Consider the following 18,910-nt stretch of genomic DNA (forward strand, 5'->3'; position numbering starts at 1 on the left):
CAGGAGGTATTAGCACCTGTACCTCTCCATGGGGCTGTTTGAGTGTCCTCACAACATGGCAGCTGGCTGCCCCAAAGCAAGTGACCCCAGGGAGCAAGGTGGGAGCCACAGTGTCCTTCATCATTTCTGTAGTATCCTGTTGGTTACACAGGTCAGTCCTCATGTGCTTCATTTGGGAGGGTGCAAATACCAGGAGGCAGGGATCATTGGGGGCATCTCAGAGTCTGGCCACCACACTCCGCCTCCATGAGAGCAGGGGCCTTGGCCAACTTATTCACTGCTCTATGTGCCCAGCAGCATGTGTGGCATGTAGCAGGCACTCCATAAATATCAATCAAATGTATGAGTCCATCATTTGTAGTATCTCACACTGCTGTGACTGGGTGCCAGGTCCTGTGCTAAGCACCTTACCTACAATACCGCATCCCCGGAGCCTGCCTCATTTAATCCTTTACAAGTGAGGAAACTGAGCCTCAGAGAAGTTAGGTGCCTTGATCCAAGTCACAAAGCTGTATAGTGACTGAGTCAGGATTTGAACCCAAGACTGCCAGAGGGGGTCTGTTTAGGCTGGGCCCCTCAGTGGGTTGACTGTACTTGTTAAGAATTCCCACATTGTTGTCATACCAGGGTTCCAACTCAGGAGATCTCTGTGATACCGGTTGTGGAGGGAGACACAAGGAGAAGCATCAGCTCCCACACCACAGGCAGCCTTGCCCGTGAGCCACCCTGCAGGAGAGTCAGGGCAGGGAGGCAGGGAACTGCTCAGGGTGACCCAGCAAGATCTAGAAGGAAACAACAGCATTTAATGCCAGAGTCGGCAAATACACAGCCTGTGTGCCACCTTGTCCCCCGTCATACCTGCGGACAGCACCACGAAGTGATCACCACAGTCTTTCCCACAGAGCCCCCGCTACCCCCTCACAATTCTCATACTTGTCCAGAGCTCAGACTCTAGAGTCAGCTCAAGCTGGCTCTGAATTCTGGCTCCACCATGTACCAACCCTGTGACCTTAGTGAAGTTTCTTAGCTTCTCTGAGCCTCGGTTTCTTCATCTGTAAAATGGAGCTCCGTTACTACATACTTTATGGGCTTTCTGACGAGGCTTCCATGCACCTGTACGTGCGAAGCCCATATCGTAGTGTTTGGCCATGAGTAAGCACTCGATGCCGTGAGCTGTTTTTACTGCTGTTGTCACTGCTGTGTTTTCCTACATCCCTAGTTCTGTGAATGGGGGCTTTAGTACACAGTCCACGCCGATGCTTCCGATGAATGCACAAAGGAACGCTGCCCTTTGAGGACGCCGTGAATTGGAGGCAGAATTATCATCTTCTCTCACTTCTCACCCTGCAGGTGTGGATGTGTGGAGGCCGCATGGAGGACATTCCCTGCTCCAGGGTGGGCCATATCTACAGGAAGTACGTGCCCTACAAGGTCCCCGCCGGAGTCAGCCTGGCCCGGGTAAGGTGGTGGCTTCCCTAGGGGGTGAGAGGTTGGCCTACGACCATCAGCAGAGCAGAGACACCCCATGCCCTAGGCCTAATGGTCCCTAGCAGTGAGGATGTGCCCCTCCCCCCACCCTCCAGGTGAAATCCAGTTTAAAAGAACTTACTTACGCGAATTCCTTGGCGGTCCAGTGGTTGGGACTCCGCACTTTCAATGCTGAGGATATGGGTTCAAACCCTGGCCGGGGAACTAAGATCCCACAAGCCTCGCAGTGTGGCAAACATAAATAAACATAGAAGAACTTACTTAAAGCCCTGCTTAATCACTTATTAGCTCTATGACCTTGGGAGGGTTGCTCTAAGGCTCTGTTTACTCCTTTGCTTCAGGGAAGCTCATTTTTTCCAACTCTTAGCATGGCCGGGAGAATTAAGGAGATAATGCAGTTTCCCAAAGTGTGACCAATGAGGTGATTTTAGCTGGTCAACTTTTTTATTTCCATGTGTAGAAATTAATGTGGATTAGTGCAGCAAATTCATGATTTCACAGACATTATTACTTAGGATAAAGCTAAAGTAGGTACAAAGTTAGACTAGGGGTGATTTAAAGAAACATGTTGGATAAAATTTAATACAGGTGGAGTGGTGTGTTTGGGGAAGTCTGAGATGGCATTTAAAAGCTCCTGGCAGGCTTCCCTGGTGGCGCAGAGGTTGAGAGTCCGCCTGCCGATGCAGGGGACACGGGTTCGTGCCCCGGTCCAGGAAGATCCCACATGCCATGGAGCGGCTGGGCCCGTGAGCCATGGCCGCTGAGCCTGCGCATCCGGAGCCTGTGCTCCGCAATGGGAGAGGCCACAACAGTGAGAGGCCCGCGTACTGCAAAAAAAAAAAAAAAAAAAAAAGCTCCTGGCACAGCGATGGTTAATAAGTGTTAGCCTCTTTCTCTTCTCCTCACCCCCTCTCCACTTTCATGCCAAAAATTCTGTGTCAAACTGTTTTAGTGCCTTAAAATGGTTTATATCAGTCATTGGTCGAATTAAAGTGGCACTATCTACAAATGGAAATGTAAGCCAGAAGTTTTTGTTTTGTGTTATTAATATTTCACTAAACTTAATAACAAAATTTTAAAATCTTAAGGGTCTTGAAAAAAATCAAGGTGACCCCAAAAGAACAGTGAAGGGGTGGGAGGGCCCCCAGAGGGTAAAGAGAGCCGCAGGAAGGTTTGGTGGGATCTGGAAAGGTCACCACACAGATTTGCCTGTTGGAGACCCCCCACCTCAACCCGCGAAGACCCCTCCCGACAGCGCCCACCCCCCCACCCCCCCGCGAGCCTGTTTGGCTTCAGTCCACACAACCTCCTTCTGCCCAGGCCACTGCCCCCCCTCCCCCATCACCTGACAATCAACGACGTGCAGAATTGTAGCCTCTGGGTCTCGGAAGGGCCCTTGTCCTGCGACTTACAAGAAAGACCAAGAGGCTCAGAGAGGCAGCTGTCTCCCCGGGCTCCATCCAAGGGTGGGATGCTGGGCTCTGGAGGCGGCCGGGGCTGCTATGGGGACCGGCGTTGCTATGGGGACCGGCGTTGAGGAAAAAGAGAACCAGCAATGCCCTCTAGTGGTCGAAGATTCCAACGACAGCCATCCGCGTTTGGAACAGCCCTCTCTTACGCGGGGTGCGAGGTGTAGTTCAGCAGGAGAGGCCGGAATCACGTTTCATCTGAAATACCGTTGGCAACTCCAGAGGAAGGAGCCACGCGGGAAAACCGCAGAGTCGCTCAGTAAGCCCAAGACTGCGACTCTTCCAACTACTAGGGACTGTGGGACCATTAGGACACCTCTGACCCCTGAGCAGGACCACTCCCCAAAGCATCCTTTCCCTATCCAGAGCTGTCACGTATTGATATAAGACTCGCCCGGTAAAGACACACCACCACCTCCTGTTTATAGATCCACAGATGAACTGTAGTTAACACATTAAAAACTTCCTGAGCCAGGCATTGTGAAAAGCATCTTACATACTTATCTCATTTCGTTCTCACTTGTTTTTAATCCCCATTTTAGAGATGAGGACAGTGACATGTAGAGACACAAAGAAACTAGAGCCAGAATTCAAACCCACTTAGGTCTGACCAGTGCCTGGCACAGAGTGGTTGTCTCTTAAATAGCGACTGCTATTGTTATTAGCAGTATTAGTGTCAGCATCAATATTAGCAAGACTGGAAAGTTGATTTCAGTTCTTATCTGAACTCTGTTTTCACATTTTAACTCCATTTTTCACCTGATTTTTCACCTGATTCAGACTGAATCAGTCTCCTGTTGACTTTAAACCAGTTCAGTCTGAGCAGTGCCCATGTAGGTTGGTAGGACCAAAGGTGCCTGAATCAAGCTCTCCTAACTTTTTATTACAGTATCTAACTACCCTCTCTTAGTTGCAGATCATATTTTACATGTTTGTTCAGTGTTTTAACAACCAGATCCTTCTAGAGTATTGTCTCCTAGAACATCGTATTGATAGATTTGAGGAGAGGTATCCTAAAAGCCCCAAGAGAGCCAGATAAAGAGGGAAACCAAAGTCTTACTAAAGGTGTACAGATTCCAGAAGGACAAATAGCCAGGGAGCAGTGGAGCAGCAATTCAGGAAGGCTGAACTGGCCACCAGCTTGCCTGCCTCAAGAAGAAGTAGCCAGTCTTTATTTACTAAATTTGCTAAGATCCTTCTTGTCTGTGCCTCTGGGCAACGGGTCTTTGGGAAGGCAGTAACAGAAACCCACTCAAACTTGGCAAAACAAAAGTTGATTTTTGTTTGGAGACTTATTCCAAGATTCTGGACAATTCTCTGTGATCCAAACTCAAGAAAAGCAGGGGGCCCTCGACAGGACTGGGACCCAGAACTAGGAAGGTGTTAGGAGTAGGGATAAGAGGAGCACGCCGCCTGCTAAAATCCCAGAGTCCTTCTCATGACTCTAGCAAGGGGAGAGGTAATAGAAATAAACGTAAAGTCCCTTACTTTGGCCCAGTAACTGTACAAAAGTTCAAGATCTGGGAGAAATGACTTACTAAGCCATGTCTGGAAAATGCAATATTCATTAAAATAGTAATTTAAGTATCATTTATAATTAGAATATTATTTGATTTGATCCTTTAAAAAGAATCCTGGTGAATTTCAACACCTTTCCTTGGTCAGACTGGCCATCCTTGCCTGTGGTTGGAGAAGAAACCACAGTGGCCTCTCATCGTCCCTGTGGCTTGAGCAAATCAGACAGTGAGCCAGAGGACCTGGGTGGCAAGGCAGGAAAAGGAGACTCTTCAGATGTGCCGGCCCCCTTAGGCCTTCAGCTTCCTCTGGGCACAGTTTTAAATTAAACCCAGCCTCTGCTCTGCAGGGGCCTGGGGGGGATAACAATGTTCCTGAACTGATTTCTGACCCACTGTTGACCTCTTCAGCACTCAGAAAACACGAGACAGCGGCAAGGATGTTTTGTAGTTTCCCGGTCCCAGACTCAGAGCCAGCAAAAGTGAGGAGTTGGTGGATTTGGGCTTTGATCCCAGGGCCTTCCTCCTGTGAGCTTCCTTCCTCCTTACTCAGGAGTTGGCAAACTATTTTTGTGTGACCTGTAAGCTAAGAATGGTTTTTACATTTTTAAATAGCTGAGGGGGGAAAAAATCAAAAGAATAATAATATTTTGTGACACATGAAAAAATCAAATTTCAGTGTCCACAAATTTTGACAGCCACACCCATTCACTTACATAGTGTCTAGGGCTGCTTTATAGCTACATCAGAGTTGAGACCACATGGTCTGCAAAGCCTAAAATATTTACTGTCTCACCCGGTACAGAAAACATTTGCCAACCGCAGCCTTACCTTCTGCTTCTAGGGCAGTCATTTACACTAAGGTGTGAGTGATTGATAATAGCCTCAAGTGCTAACTCGCTTTTACCCTTCAGAAGGAAATCTGGATTGCAGTAGGGGGAAGATGATATGATAAAGCCTAGAGAATTAAAGTGGGGGAGGTATCCTGGCAACAGCCTGGGGTTGGAGGAAGATGTTGGGAGCAGGGAATTTCTCCTGAACCAGGATGCTTTGCTCTTCCAAGAAAAGTAAGAGGTTCTCAGCAGATGGGATCTACACTGCAGGTGGAGTGAGGGATTTTCATCACAGTTACACAGAAGAATTCACTTTTCCTCTTTCTCCAAGTCCTCTCACAAACAGGATATTTCCTCACCTGCTGCTGCCTCTACTTGCCAGTAATATGGTTGTCACTTTTTATTGATTATCTTTGTGTTTTGTAATCACAGTAGCAACCTTAACACCTCAAAGGATTGTTAAAAATTCCAGCTGCTGAGGGAATTTTACCTTCTGGTTGCAAATTATAATTCGTTTTTACCAGGCAACTTGGGCAGCACTCTTAGTTGAATGTGACAAAACCCAACGCAAATTGGGTTAAGCAGAAAGGGAATTTACTGACTCATGTAAATGGAAAGCTCTGAGGTAGTTCTGGCTTCAGACATGGCTGGATTCAGGAACCAAAAGAAGCAGTGTGTGATCCTGGCTCTAACCCTCAGCTCTGCCTCATTCTGGGTTGACTTCAACCTTGGACAGGCTTTCCAAATGGACCAGCAGCTCTCGGCATCTTACCCACCAGATCTTACCCAGCAATTCTTCCCCATAGTTACCCGGAAAAAAGAAGAAAAAAAAAAATCCGGGACTGATGCCTCTCGATTCTGATTGGCTTGGCTCAGGTCACATGCCCACTGCTGACCAATCCCTATGTCTGGGCTATCTATATTCCCATTGGCCAGGCTGGGTCACATGCCTTTCCTTCGGCCACAGGAGATAATAGTGAGGCAGGGGTGGGTCCCCAAAGGAAAATCAGTGGGAGGCGATCTGTAGAAAAAGAGGGGATGCAAGATGGGCAAGAAAACCAGCAGCAGTGTATTACTCAACCGTAAGTTGTAGAGTTCTTAAAACATGCATAAATAATAAATAGAAATATAGAAGACTTAAAAACACGGTGGGGCTGTGGTCCTTGATGCAGCATAAAATAAGAAAGGTTGACCTCCACCTCCAGGACCCTTTGTACCCACTTTTCTCCTCGGCCCTTTGGAGACCCTGACCCTTGTACCTGCCTATCCCCTCCAGAACCTGAAGCGAGTGGCAGAGGTATGGATGGATGAGTACGCGGAGCACATCTACCAGCGCCGGCCCGAGTACCGCCACCTCTCCGCTGGAGATGTAACTGCCCAGAAAAAGCTCCGCAGCTCCCTTAACTGCAAGGGTTTCAAGTGGTTTATGACCAAGATCGCCTGGGACCTGCCCAAATTCTACCCACCTGTGGAGCCCCCGGCCGCAGCGTGGGGTGAGGTGAGTCTGAAGGGCCAGGCAAGCCACATAATTGGGGCCCGGCGCAAAATGCACGTGCAGACCCCAGGTCCACAGATCAGAGAAAAAAGTGCCGGTAACACAGCATTGTAAATCAACTATATTTCAGTAAAAAAAAAATTTTTTTTTAAACAAAAACTTATAGTCATCTAAAAAGTGCCAGTAGAGGTATAAAGTATAAAACTTTTTACTTTCTTTCGGTGGTCTCTCTTAGTCTTGTGGTGATGTTTTTGTTTGTTTGCTCTTGAATGTTATAAGTAGACAAAAATTAAAACTTTAAATTATTAGTGTGAATTTCACCATTCATCTTTATATTCTGCAGTGCCAGTTTTAAAGGCAATGAGAGCATTTAACTCGTGCACAGTTGGTGAAATTTCACAGTCTGTGTTTCAAACCTTGTCCATGCGTTTGTATTTTTTACCAGAGCAGTGGAAACACTGCACAAAACTAACTCAGCTGTTTTTATTTCACTTCTTGATAATGTACACGTCCTATCAATAGTCTCTACCTTGGGCTTACTGATGAATGAGAAAGAACTGAAGGGAAAGGAACTGTGGGCTGCCCCCTCCTTCCCTTTGCTTCTGTGCTATTATCTGCTGCTGAAGTAGTTGGCTCATCCAGGGAAGCATCACAGAAAGGACATGATAGGGATCCCCAGTCCCTCCTGTGTCTGACCAACATTCCTCTTTGTGCAGCTGAAGCCAGTTCTGATTGGAAAGGAGGGCGTGGCCTCTGGGACATGCCAGCGCCCCCACTGAGTCACAGCCACGACACACTCACCCTGTTCTCCCCTTGAGTCCTGCTGAACTGCCCTGCATGTGGGACCCCAGGATTCTGTGCTTGCAGGGACTCGCAGTCGCTGTCTGTGAACTTGGCAGAAAGGAACGGCAGATGCTCATAGAGCATGTGTCACCTCTGCTCAGGTGCATGCTCTATTGCCCCATCAGATTTCACTTGCAGGTTTCAAAGATAAAATTACTAGAAAGTTTAAGACAGTGACAGCAGAGCTTTAAACCAAACACAGGACTTCCCTGGTGGCGCAGTGGTTAAGAATCCGCCTCCCAAGGCAGGGGACACGGATTCAGGCCCTGGTCCGGGAAGATCCCACATGCCGCGGAGCAGCTAAGCCCATGCACCACAACTACTGAGCCTGCGCTCTAGAGCCCACGAGCCACAACTACTGAGCCCTTGCACCACAACTACTGAAGCCCGCGTGCCTGGAGCCTGTGCTCCGCAACAAAGAGAAGCCTGCGCACTGCAACTACAGATAGCCTACGAGCAGCAACAAAGACCCAGCGCAGCCATAAATAAATAAATGTATTGAAAAACAAACAACAAACAGACTCTCAGTGAGAGACCCTGTGCCGTTGCCCTTGTCACACACCCATGAAGCTGGTCCTGCTGGAGGAGGTAGACAGTCTGTCACCACACCCTGGGCGTGGCTCCTGGCTCCAGTTGAGAGCACCCATTCACTTAGAGATGGATATATGGGGGCTTGTGGAGGGGGAGCATAAGCATTAGTGCTCCTGTTTTAAGTTACAGAAGTCCATTTTAAAGTGAAAAGGGGGGATTTATTGATTCTCATAGGAACCTTGGATAGCTGTGGCTTCAGCTGTCAATACCTGGATCCAGGGAGCTCAAATGATGTCAGTCTCTTTGTCTCCTGCTTAACTGTGCTTCCTTTTGTGTTGGCCTCACGCCGCGAGTAGCAAGATTGGCTCCCAGAAGCTTCAGGCTGAGAAATCCCAAGCTTGGCCCAACCCAGCAGAAAGTAAAGACCTCTTGCCCAGTAGAGCCAGCAAAGGCCCAGGATTGAAGTCTTCTCCTTGGATCCTGCACCAATCACTGTGGCCATTGGAAGAAGGGGGAAGCAAGGGTAGGATGGATGCTCTGGCCACGGGATGGGCCAGGAGCAGTGGCGCCGTGGAAAATCAGGGCATTTTTACCAGAGGAGGAGAGACACACGTTGGGCCGTCAGAAACATCAGATGTTACTTGTACAGATTCACACAGCAACTTAGCGGGACCGTTCCCAACTAAGCCATCTGCCTAGCCCCGCCCGACACCAGCATGAGTTTTCTAGACAAGGTGTCATCTTGATTTCCCTCATGAAGCTCTTCATTTCTTTGCCACTTTATTGGCTTTCTCCCCCGTGTTAGTTTAGGTCCTCTGAGAAGCAGACACCAAGATGGGACTAAACATGCAAGAGACTTACTGGGGCAACGCTTGAGGAAAGAATTGAGCAGGGCGGCGGGGAGAGCTGTCAGACCGTGATGCTGGGGAGGAAGGGTCCCAGCCTGCAGTGAGGCTCTGTGGAAGTCTGGCCATGTTTAACAGGCAGTCTTCTGGCCAAATCACCTGCCAGAGGAGCGTGCATCTCCCGGGGGTGGGCCTGCCTCCCTGAAACGCTGGCTGGGGGCGGCGCCGGGGAGTGTGGCCTCCTCTCGGACACAGTGGTGGATGCAGAACACGGCAGCTGGGTGGTCAGACCCCTGCAGCCGGACATTGGAGTTGATCTTTTCTGAGCCCCGACACCTGCTACCCCTCAGTCGAACGAGGAACCACGTCTGTGAAGTAGGAGCTGCACGATGTGATGCCAGCACCTGGCACGGTGGCTTGCCTGCTGTCCGTACTGCTGGCCACGCGAGCGCCGGGGCCTCCACACTCCCACGGTGTTCTTCCCCGCACACCACCCCCATCTTAGTGAGACCACTGTTCCTCTTTGGATCCTCCCATTCACCCGCCCTAAAAGGCAGAGTCTCCAAGGTCCAACAGCAAAGACCCTACACCTTTTCTAGAGTGGTTTTCAAGGCATAGTCTCTAGATCACCTGGAATGAGGGAAAAATTTGATCCCTGGACCTGTTGGGTCAAATTCTCTGGGAGAGGAGCCAGGGAGTCCTCCTTTCAACAGTGCCTCCCCTCCAGGCACCCGCCACCACCCCAGGACTCTGCGTGCTCTAAGACAAAGCAGGGTTTAGCAGAGCGGCTCTCTGTGTTCCTTTATTGAGAGGCTCAGGGCCCACCCACCAACCCAGGACAAGCTTTATTAGGACAATTCAGCACTCAGCCCATGTGATGCCTCTGCCTTGTTTCCCTCCCCCGACCCCAGCAGGGTCCCAGGCAGGTATCTCGAGGTGGCTCACTGGTCCACTCTTTGCTTCTTTCTTGTCCAGATCCACAATGTGGGCACAGGGCTGTGTGCAGACACGAAGCATGGGGCCCTGGGCTCCCCACTGAGGCTGGAGAGCTGCGTCCGGGGCCGAGGGGAGGCCGCCTGGAACAACATGCAGGTAAGGGGCGCTCCTCAGGACCAATAGTCGGGCTCTCTGTGCCATCGCGGCCTGCAGTGCTCACATGGTCAGGACTGGGGGGGAGAGGCCACGGGTCAACAATGAGTCTCGGGACTTCCCTGGTGGCACAGTGGTTAAGAATCCACCTGCCAGGGCTTCCCTGGTGGCGCAGTGGTTGAGAGTCCGCCTGCCAATGCAGGGGACACGGGTTTGTGCCCCGGTCCGGGAAGAACTCACATGCCGCAGAGCGGCTGGGCCCGTGAGCCGTGGCCGCTGAGCCTGAGCGTCCGGAGCCTGTGCTCCGTAAGGGGAGAGGCCACAACAGTGAGAGACCCGTGTACTGCAAAAAAAAAAAAAAAAATTCTACAGCTAACATCATATTTCATGGTAAAAATCTGAATGCTTTCCCACTAAGATCAGGAACAAGACAGGGATTCCAACCTTATTATTTCTATTTGACACTGTTCTGGAGGTTCTAACCTGTGGCAAGAAAAAAATAATTTCATCCAGGTGGGAAGTAAAGAACAAAAAATGTCTTTATTTGCAGAGTATGTGATCATCTATGTAGAAAATTCAATAAAATCTACAGAGAAGCTACCAGAACTAATAGCTGAGTTTAGCAAAGTTGCATGATACAAAAGTCAGTTGTTTCTCTATATACTAATAATGAAGAATCAGAAGTTAAAATTAAAAACAAGCATTTACAATGACAAAAAATATGAAATACTGAGGTGTGAAACTGACAAAAGATGTGAAAAACCTGTGTACCGAAAACTACAAAATATTGCTGATAGAAACTAAAGAAGTTCTAAATAAATGAAGATACATGCCATGTTCATAGGTTGGTAGACTCAATAACTGATATCAGTTTTATCCAAAGAAATATATAAATTCAACAGAATCCTAACATTCTAGTAGGCTTTTTTGTAAAAATTGAAAAACTGATTCTAAAATTCATGTGGAAAATGGACAGGACCTAGAATAGCCAAAACAAAATTTCAAAAGAAGTACAAAGTTAAAGACTAACACTGATTCAAGATATATCATAAAATGTCAGTAATTAAAGGTGTCATATTGACATAAAGAAAGATAAATGGAACAGAATAGAGAGTCCAAAAATAGACCCAGACGTATGTGGACAACCAACTTTTGCAGATGTTCAAAGGAAATTTAGTGCACAAAATATAATTTTTTCAACAAGTGGTGCATATCCATATGCAAAAAAATTTTTTCAATGAATACCTTAGACTATATACAAAAATTAACTCAAAATGGAGCATTGACCTAAACATAAAACCTAAAACAAAATATTTTAGAAGAAAACATAGGCAAAGTGTTTGTGACCTTGGTAACCCAAGCCACGATTTCTTAGATACAACACCAAAAGACAATTCATAAAAGAAAAAAATTGATAAATTGGACTTCTTCAAAATGAAAAACTTCTGTTCTTTAAAAGGTACTGTTGAGAAAATAGAAAAGCAAGCCACAGACAGAGAGAAAATGTTTACAAAGCATATATATGATAAAGAACTTATATTTAGAGTATAAAATTTCTCAAAACTTAATAAGAAAATAAGCAATGCAATTTTAAAATGGGCAAAAGGTATGTACAGACATTTTTAGCAAAAAAAGGCATGTCAGTGACAAACACATCAAACATGCTTAACTTCATAGTTATTAGAGAAATGGAAATTAAAATGATAATCTAGGGCCTCCCTGGTGGCGCAGTGGTTGAGAGTCCGCCTGCCGATGCAGGGGATACGGGTTCGTGCCCCGGTCTGGGAGGATCCCATATGCCGCGGAGCGGCTGGGCCCGTGAGCCATGGCCTCTGGGCCTGCGCGTCCGGAGCCTGTGCTCCGCAACGGGAGAGGCCACAACAGTGAGAGGCCCGCATACCGCAAAAAGAAAAAAAAAAAAAAAAAAGATAATCTATTAAAAAGACTGACCATACCAAGGGTTGGCAAGGATGTAGATGAATTGGAACCATGTACACACTGCTGGTGGGAATGCGACTGGTACAACCACTTTGGAAACCAGTTTGGCAGTGTCTTGGAAAGTTACACATGGATCCAGGCATCCCTTTTCAAGGGATTTATCCACGAGGGAAGAAATTATGTATACGTCCATACAATGGCTGGTACACACGTGTTCATAGCAACTCTATTTGAAATAACCAAAAACTGAAAACAACCCAAATGTCCAAGGACAGGTAAACTGAGTACCATGCAGTGAAATAATACTTGACCATAACAAGGAATGAACTACTAATAAATGTTGTTATAACATGGATGAATCTCAACAGAATTGTGTTGAGTGAAATAAATCAGACCAAAAAAATACATACTGTCTGATTCCTTTTATATAAAATTCTAGAAATTGTGAACTAATCTCTAGTGATGGGAACCAGAGGAGTGATTGCCTAGGAGCATGAGGAGTGGAGAGGGACAGGAGGAAAAGATTACAGAAGCGCCTGAGGGTGCTTTTGGGGTGATGGATACGTTCACTACCTTGATGATGATGATGGTTTCACGGGTGTCAACTATGTCAAAACGTATCAAACTGTACACTTTAAATGTGGGCAATTTATCTCATGCCAAATATTGTTCAGTAAAGCTGCTGAAAAGAAAGTTTATCGACCAAATACCATATGTGAACCTGGTTTGGATCCTGATTCAAACAGACTGACTGGGAAAAGAGAGGTATAAGGCAGTCTGAGAACACTTGAACTCAAGATTTGATGACATGGAAGATTCTGTGATAACTTTTCATTGTTATTATGGCATTTACTGAAGTCATGACACCTGGTGTGGTAGGATGTCCAGGATTTGCTTCAAAATAACGTTGTGGGTGGGATATGGTGAGGGCAAGGCTGTAACAAGATTTGCCGTGAGTTGGTAATCCTCGAAGCTGGGTCACTGGGACAGGTGTGGTCAATAAACTTTTTTCTGGACTCCTGTGTTTAAAATTCCCCATGATTACAAAAAAAGAGAGTCCCCTAGCTTTGCTGTCTGCGTCACGATGTGCCTGTGTGTACAGGTGTTCACCTTCACCTGGAGAGAGGACATCCGGCCTGGAGACCCCCAGCACACCAAGAAGTTCTGCTTCGATGCCATCTCCCACACCAGCCCCGTCACCCTCTACGACTGCCACAGCATGAAGGGCAACCAGCTGTGGAAGTACCGCAAAGTAAGACAGGGTGTGGGGGGAACAGGGAAGCCTGCTCGATTTAAAAAACAAAAAAATGGGGCTTCCCTGGTGGCATAGTGGTTGAGAGTCCGCCTGCCGATGCAGGGGACACGGGTTCGTGCCCCGGTCCTGGAGGATCCCACATGCCGCGGAGCGGCTGGGCCCGTGAGCCATGGCCGCTGAGCCTGTGCTTCCGGAGCCTGTGCTCCGCAATGGGAGAGGCCACAACAGTGAGAGGCCCGCGTACCGAAAAAAAAAAAAAAAAAAAAAATGTGGTGCCTCATTCCTGCTCCCCAGAGCCCCTCCCTCACGTGTTTGTTCCACAGACCTACCATGCCTGACTCTCCAGTCATCAAGAGAAAGCAGAAATTCAGCTGTTTATTTGAAGGTTCTGGAATCTTAAATGTTGGCAGCTGAGCCCATTTCTTTAAAAAAACCACCTTGGGCTTCCCTGGTGGCGCAGTGGTTGAGAGTCCGCCTGCCGATGCAGGGGACACGGGTTCGTGCCCCGGTCTGGGAAGATCCCACATGCCGCAGAGCGGCTAGGCCCGTGAGCCATGGCTGCTGAGCCTGCGCATCCGGAGCCTGTGCTCTGCAAGGGGAGAGGCCACAACAGTGAGAGGCCCGCCTACCGCAAAAAAAAAAAAAATAAAAAATAAATAAAAATAAAAATAAAAATAAAAAAACCACCTTGAAAGCCAATGAAATTTGACTGGAGATGGGCAGTGATTAGGGCCCCAGCCCGGAAGTGGCAGGCATCACTTCTGCCCGCATCCCAGCGGGCGCAGCTCAGGCACGTGACAAGGCCAGCTGCAAGGGAGGCAGGCAGTGCCCCCTGTGTGCTCGACAGGAGAGCCAGACAGGTCTGCGAGCCTCCCTGCCTCCTTGCTGTTACTGCTGCTGCTGTTTGTTCACCTCCCCAGCGTGGCCCGGCTGATAACCTGCCTGTTTTGCAGGACCAGACCCTGTATCACCCCGTCAGCGGCAGTTGCATGGACTGCAGTGAACATGACCACAGGATCTTCATGAACACCTGCAACCCCTCCTCTCCCACTCAGCAGTGGCTGTTTGAACACACCAACTCAACAGTCTTGGAAAAATTCAATAGCAACTGAGCCTTCACGTTCCGTGGCAGGCCTGGCAGGGTCCTCTCCGGCATTCACTGCAGCCTCCCTCTCCCAAGAGAGGCAGGGCTTCTGTGGACTCCGTCACATAAAAGCTGCTGGCCAGCCGGGCCAGGGCAGAGGGGGCGCTTGAAGCTGGGCCAGGTGTCTGCCTGGCCCTGCAGGCCCCAAGTGGTGGAGGCGGGATAGAGAGCAGACCTCACAAGAGGCCCCGCTCAAAAGCAGAGCCTGCTGCACCCCTGGCGGCATCATGGAAATCCAGGAGAGCCTTTTCAGCTTTGTCACCACGTTCCCTTGAGCATTATGCAGGAGGACTGCCAGGGCAGCCCTAGACCACCCTAAAATGAGTCCTCCGAGGCTGCCTAGCCTTCAGGTGGCTCATACATGACAGTCCTGCAGAGAGAAAGGCAAATTCTGTCTGTAGGGGGGACAGCTTTTAGCACCAGTGCCACCCATCTGCAGCAGAAGGGAAAAAGTCTTTCTCGGGGCCACTGGTTTCAGCCTTTGAATTTTTACCTGCCCAGCGTCTGTTCTCTGTCACAGCCCCAGGAGATGCAGTCAGTCGAAAGCCGTGCCTCGGGCTCTCTGAGTGTTCAATACTGACCACTGGCCAACTGCCAGGCCTGGGGGCAGCAGCGCGACCCGCAGATATTCCTTTGCAGCCGTGGACAGATGTGATGTCTCGCCTTGCTCTCAGGGTACTCGAAATGCCCATTTTAGTGCTCTCCGGGCACAAGGACAGCCCAGCCACCAGCTTTTCAGGACTGTGTTTCAGATGGCCTTGGGCCTGTGGCACAGGCCCAGTAGAAAACCTCCAAACTAGAAATTCTGGCTGAATTTCCCTCATCAGTGCTTCCATCTCTTTCTCTCTCTCTCTCTCTCTCTCTCTCTCTCTCTCTCTCTCTCTCTCTCTCTCTCGGCCAATTGCCTGGCTCAGGAGAGGAACAGAGGTGCGAGGTCCGGAGCCCTCCAGGGTGGACCGTGGACACGATGCCTAGCCTCTGACTCATTGTGGTTCTGGTTCTCATACAGAATTCTAGAATTTTTAAAGAACTCTGTACTGTGATCACAAACTAAAATGCCACATAGGATTCTGGTATTCTAGCATCCAATATGGATTCCTAGGATGCTGTGATTAGCCAGCCAAGTGTAAAACATTTGAGGCAGCCCCCAGCCTAGAGACAATCTGTGAAGTCCAAGGTTGGTGGTGCTGGGGAAGGGGGAAGGGGACCTGTGTCCATCAGCTCATACCGGAGGCCTTGGTGTGACACGGTCCTCAGCCCAGACCTGAAGCCCTGCCAACCTGCCACCATGGTCACAGCTGCAGTGAAGAACAGATCCCAGTGTCCCATGAACAGACGTGTACCTAGCCCCATGCCAGTCCTTTGTGTTTACCTTTTGCTTTGTTAATTATGTGTCAGCCTCCCAGAGGGCTCCCAAACTAATAGGAAGTGTTTCTGTAACCAGCCTGCCACCCACTGATTCAGAAATGGAAATCGCAGTCTACAGCCCACGGCTTCTGCCAGCTAGCCCAGGAAGTCCTTGAATCAGTGTTCAGTTAGAGTCGAGCCTCTCGATTGTGTTATTTACCAGTGAAATAACTGAGACATAAACCTGGGAGCAGAGCCACGAATCTGCCTTTGAGATGCTGGCTGATCTCAAGGCTGTCAACTATCTGGGGAGGGAAGTAAACATTCCCGGCCACGCAGCGGGCAAAGCGTCACTTCCACTTCTGCCTCAGCACAAGGCCTGCTCTGGCCACCTACCCGCAGGAGAGGCAGCCCTGTGCTTACAAAGCCTGCTTGTTGACCCCTGGTGTCTTTTCCAAGGGAGTACTGTATCTTTAGAAGTGGCCCTCTGTAGGAAGGAGTCGAAGATGAGACCCCTTCCAGAATCTAGGATAACAAGAGTGTCGCAATTTGGGAGAACTGAGTTAGGATTCATCATCAGAGAGTAATTCAGCTTCATTAAAATAAAAATTGTGCCTTTTAAAAAGAAAAAATGCAAATGTACAGCCAATCCCTAAACTTGAATCATTTCCTAGTGCCTTGCTAGACATAAAGGGGTGGGGTTGGGGGGAGGGGAAACATTTTTGATGGTGTGTGCAGTTCCTGTTGGATGAGTGTGTGTTTCTTAATGTCTAATTTTCAAGCAGGAGGCGTTGGGCCTAGAGCAGGATCTGAGACAGCGATGCCTCCCAAGGGCCAGAGGCCAGAAGTTATTCCATTTAATGCAAGTAACACCCCAAATTTAAAGGGTAACTGCACGGCTTGTTTAATCTGTGACCAAGAAGGGCCTCAGCAGCCCCTGGGAGAGGGCCCTGTTTGGAAGCCACGCCTGCAGCCCCCAATCCCACGCCCAGGTGGAGGGTGGAGCACTGGCTAGGTTTCCAAATGGTCCCACTCCAAGTGGGTGACAGGACGCATGTGGAAAGCAGGAGCAGCGGCAAGCAGTCCTCAGTCGTCCTCTTTTCCATCCTTTTGTTCTCCTTTTGAGTCTGGTTTTGCACCCTCAACAAGGGATGGGCAGGTCCTCTGAGCACTCTGGCATTTGTAATTGCTGATCCCACATCTGTAGGTGCCGAGACTTGACATAGCCTGTAATCAAGGAAGGAAGGAGAGAAGTCCATTTGGTAACTGGCCAACTGATCGCACATACTAGCCACCCATTGTTTTGTCTTCATTTTGGAAAACCACCTGGCTCAAGGATCCAGGTCCCTGCTCCACCCCGGCTGATGCTCAGTCAAACAGCCATGAGCCTGTGGAGGTGCTGTCAGCCAGGTAATGTGTGAGACTGTGGACCCTTTTTCCTTCAGAGCCTTTCTTCTGAGCATGAGGTCGCAAAACAGGGTGTGGCTAGAAAGTATCATGCCTGTGTGGCCCACCAGCAGCCTTTCCAAAGGGGGACTCCAGAAACATTTTGGAATGCAAAGAGCATCTTCACTGTCAGTACAAGGCCTTGGAGGAGGCGGCTAAGTGTGCAGGCACGTGTGAAAAGCCATTCCACCTTGTGCTTCCAGTTGGAGCTTTCAACTTTTAAAACAGTCCAGGAGCTATCAGTTCCCTATTTCTGGAAGAAATAGCTCAGAGGCAGAAGGGAGTACATCCACAAAAGGGATCTAATGGGAAATACGACCTTAGGACCTGGGGAGAAAGAGCAGTTCTTGTTGAAGATGTAGTTCTTGTTGAATCTTGTTGGATTCCCAAAGTCCACATTATATTCGCCACCTGTTGAATTTCTTTTTCTCCTTGAAGATGGCGCCATATTTCTTTCTGTGCATCCCTACTTTTTGTTTCTGAAGTTTCAAAAGAGTGGCGAAGCACTTTACAGTAGTAACTGAGAAATCTGGACTCCTTGCTTCAGGGATCTCTTGTTTGCACAGATTGGGTGATCCTTTGTAATTCTTAGAAGGCAATGCATTTTTAATTAAGTTTTCTGAAGATTTCTAAGTGCGGGAGAAGGGCAAGGAGTGAGTTCTGTCCTGGAATTCTTTTCTGCTTTCAACTGATGCATTTTTGTAAAAATCCAAGTAGTATGTTTGTTCAAACTTGATCTTGAGCCAAGGCCCACTGTCACCTTTGGGGTGGGAGTTGGACCTACCTTCCAAGCAACAAGGTCCTCTTAACATCCACTCCCGGCTTTGATTCAGCCATGCCAACCAACAAGGTCAGGGTCCTGCTCTGTTACAGGCTTGAAGGTGGATCCCAAAGGGATTACAAGCAAGGAATACTTGAGAAGTCAGACCTGGGATTCCATAGAGAAAGCTCGAGACCGCCAACCTCTCATCTCCTGCCTGGAAAAGTGAGCCTTTGTGAAGACCTGACTTACCATGTACAACTGTGATTGTGACTGTTGTTGAGTAAACCTCCAGACTTTTCTCTAATGTGGTCTCTGGCTAATTCCTTGTCTGCGCCATTCTCCAGTCCATCGTTCCCCGTGTATTCGTCGAGCACCCGCTCAGTGCCCAGGGCCTCTGCTAGGTCCAGAATAAATTCCCAACAGCCATCGTTCTAGAGAGGAAGGCAGACCTCAGACAACTCACCACGATGATTTCAGGTGTGAATAGGGCTATGAAGGATATAAACAAGGTATTTTAGAGACTGGGGTAGGGATCAACGTGAGGATAGTCAGGGAATGCCTGTGTGAGAGCTGGATGATATGAGGAGGGAGTATGAACCAAGAGGCAGTTTGGTGGAGGAGCATTCCGGGCAAAGGGAACAGGCAGTGCAAAGGCCCTGGGGCAGGAAGGAGTTCCCGTGTTGGAGGCACAAAAGGAGTTCACAGACTTAGGCGGGGTAGCCCACAAAGGGTCTTACACCCAAAGACCACACCCACGAGTGGAGGATTTCAGTGAAAATATGAAACAAGCTTAGCTCATGTCTTATGTTCACCCATGAGCCACAAGTCCCTGCTTACCAAAGCGTTGTGATGCTTCTGAGTATTCGATTATGTAATACCATGTAGTGGAAAGAACACTGGTTGGCCCGGC

The 18,910-nt window shown here is 48.6% G+C and overlaps 1 protein-coding gene across 2 annotated transcripts in view; it reads left to right on the forward strand.

The window, feature by feature from the left end:
- GALNT10 (polypeptide N-acetylgalactosaminyltransferase 10) overlaps positions 1 to 18,304 on the forward strand; it is a 214,490-nt gene extending 196,186 nt beyond the window's left edge. For both annotated transcript variants that reach the window (XM_081233306.1, XM_081233307.1), the window contains 5 exons: positions 1,351 to 1,458; positions 6,581 to 6,802; positions 9,994 to 10,110; positions 13,148 to 13,297; positions 14,254 to 18,304. In XM_081233306.1, the coding sequence (XP_081089432.1) occupies positions 1,351 to 1,458; positions 6,581 to 6,802; positions 9,994 to 10,110; positions 13,148 to 13,297; positions 14,254 to 14,412 (756 nt within the window). In that variant the 3' untranslated portion in view covers positions 14,413 to 18,304. The remainder of the gene's footprint in view (positions 1 to 1,350; positions 1,459 to 6,580; positions 6,803 to 9,993; positions 10,111 to 13,147; positions 13,298 to 14,253) is intronic.
- Positions 18,305 to 18,910: the final 606 nt, after the last annotated feature.

Source organism: Mesoplodon bidens, assembly GCF_964165515.1.
Source record: "Mesoplodon bidens genome assembly, chromosome: 4".
NCBI classification, from domain to species: Eukaryota; Metazoa; Chordata; class Mammalia; order Artiodactyla; family Ziphiidae; genus Mesoplodon; species Mesoplodon bidens.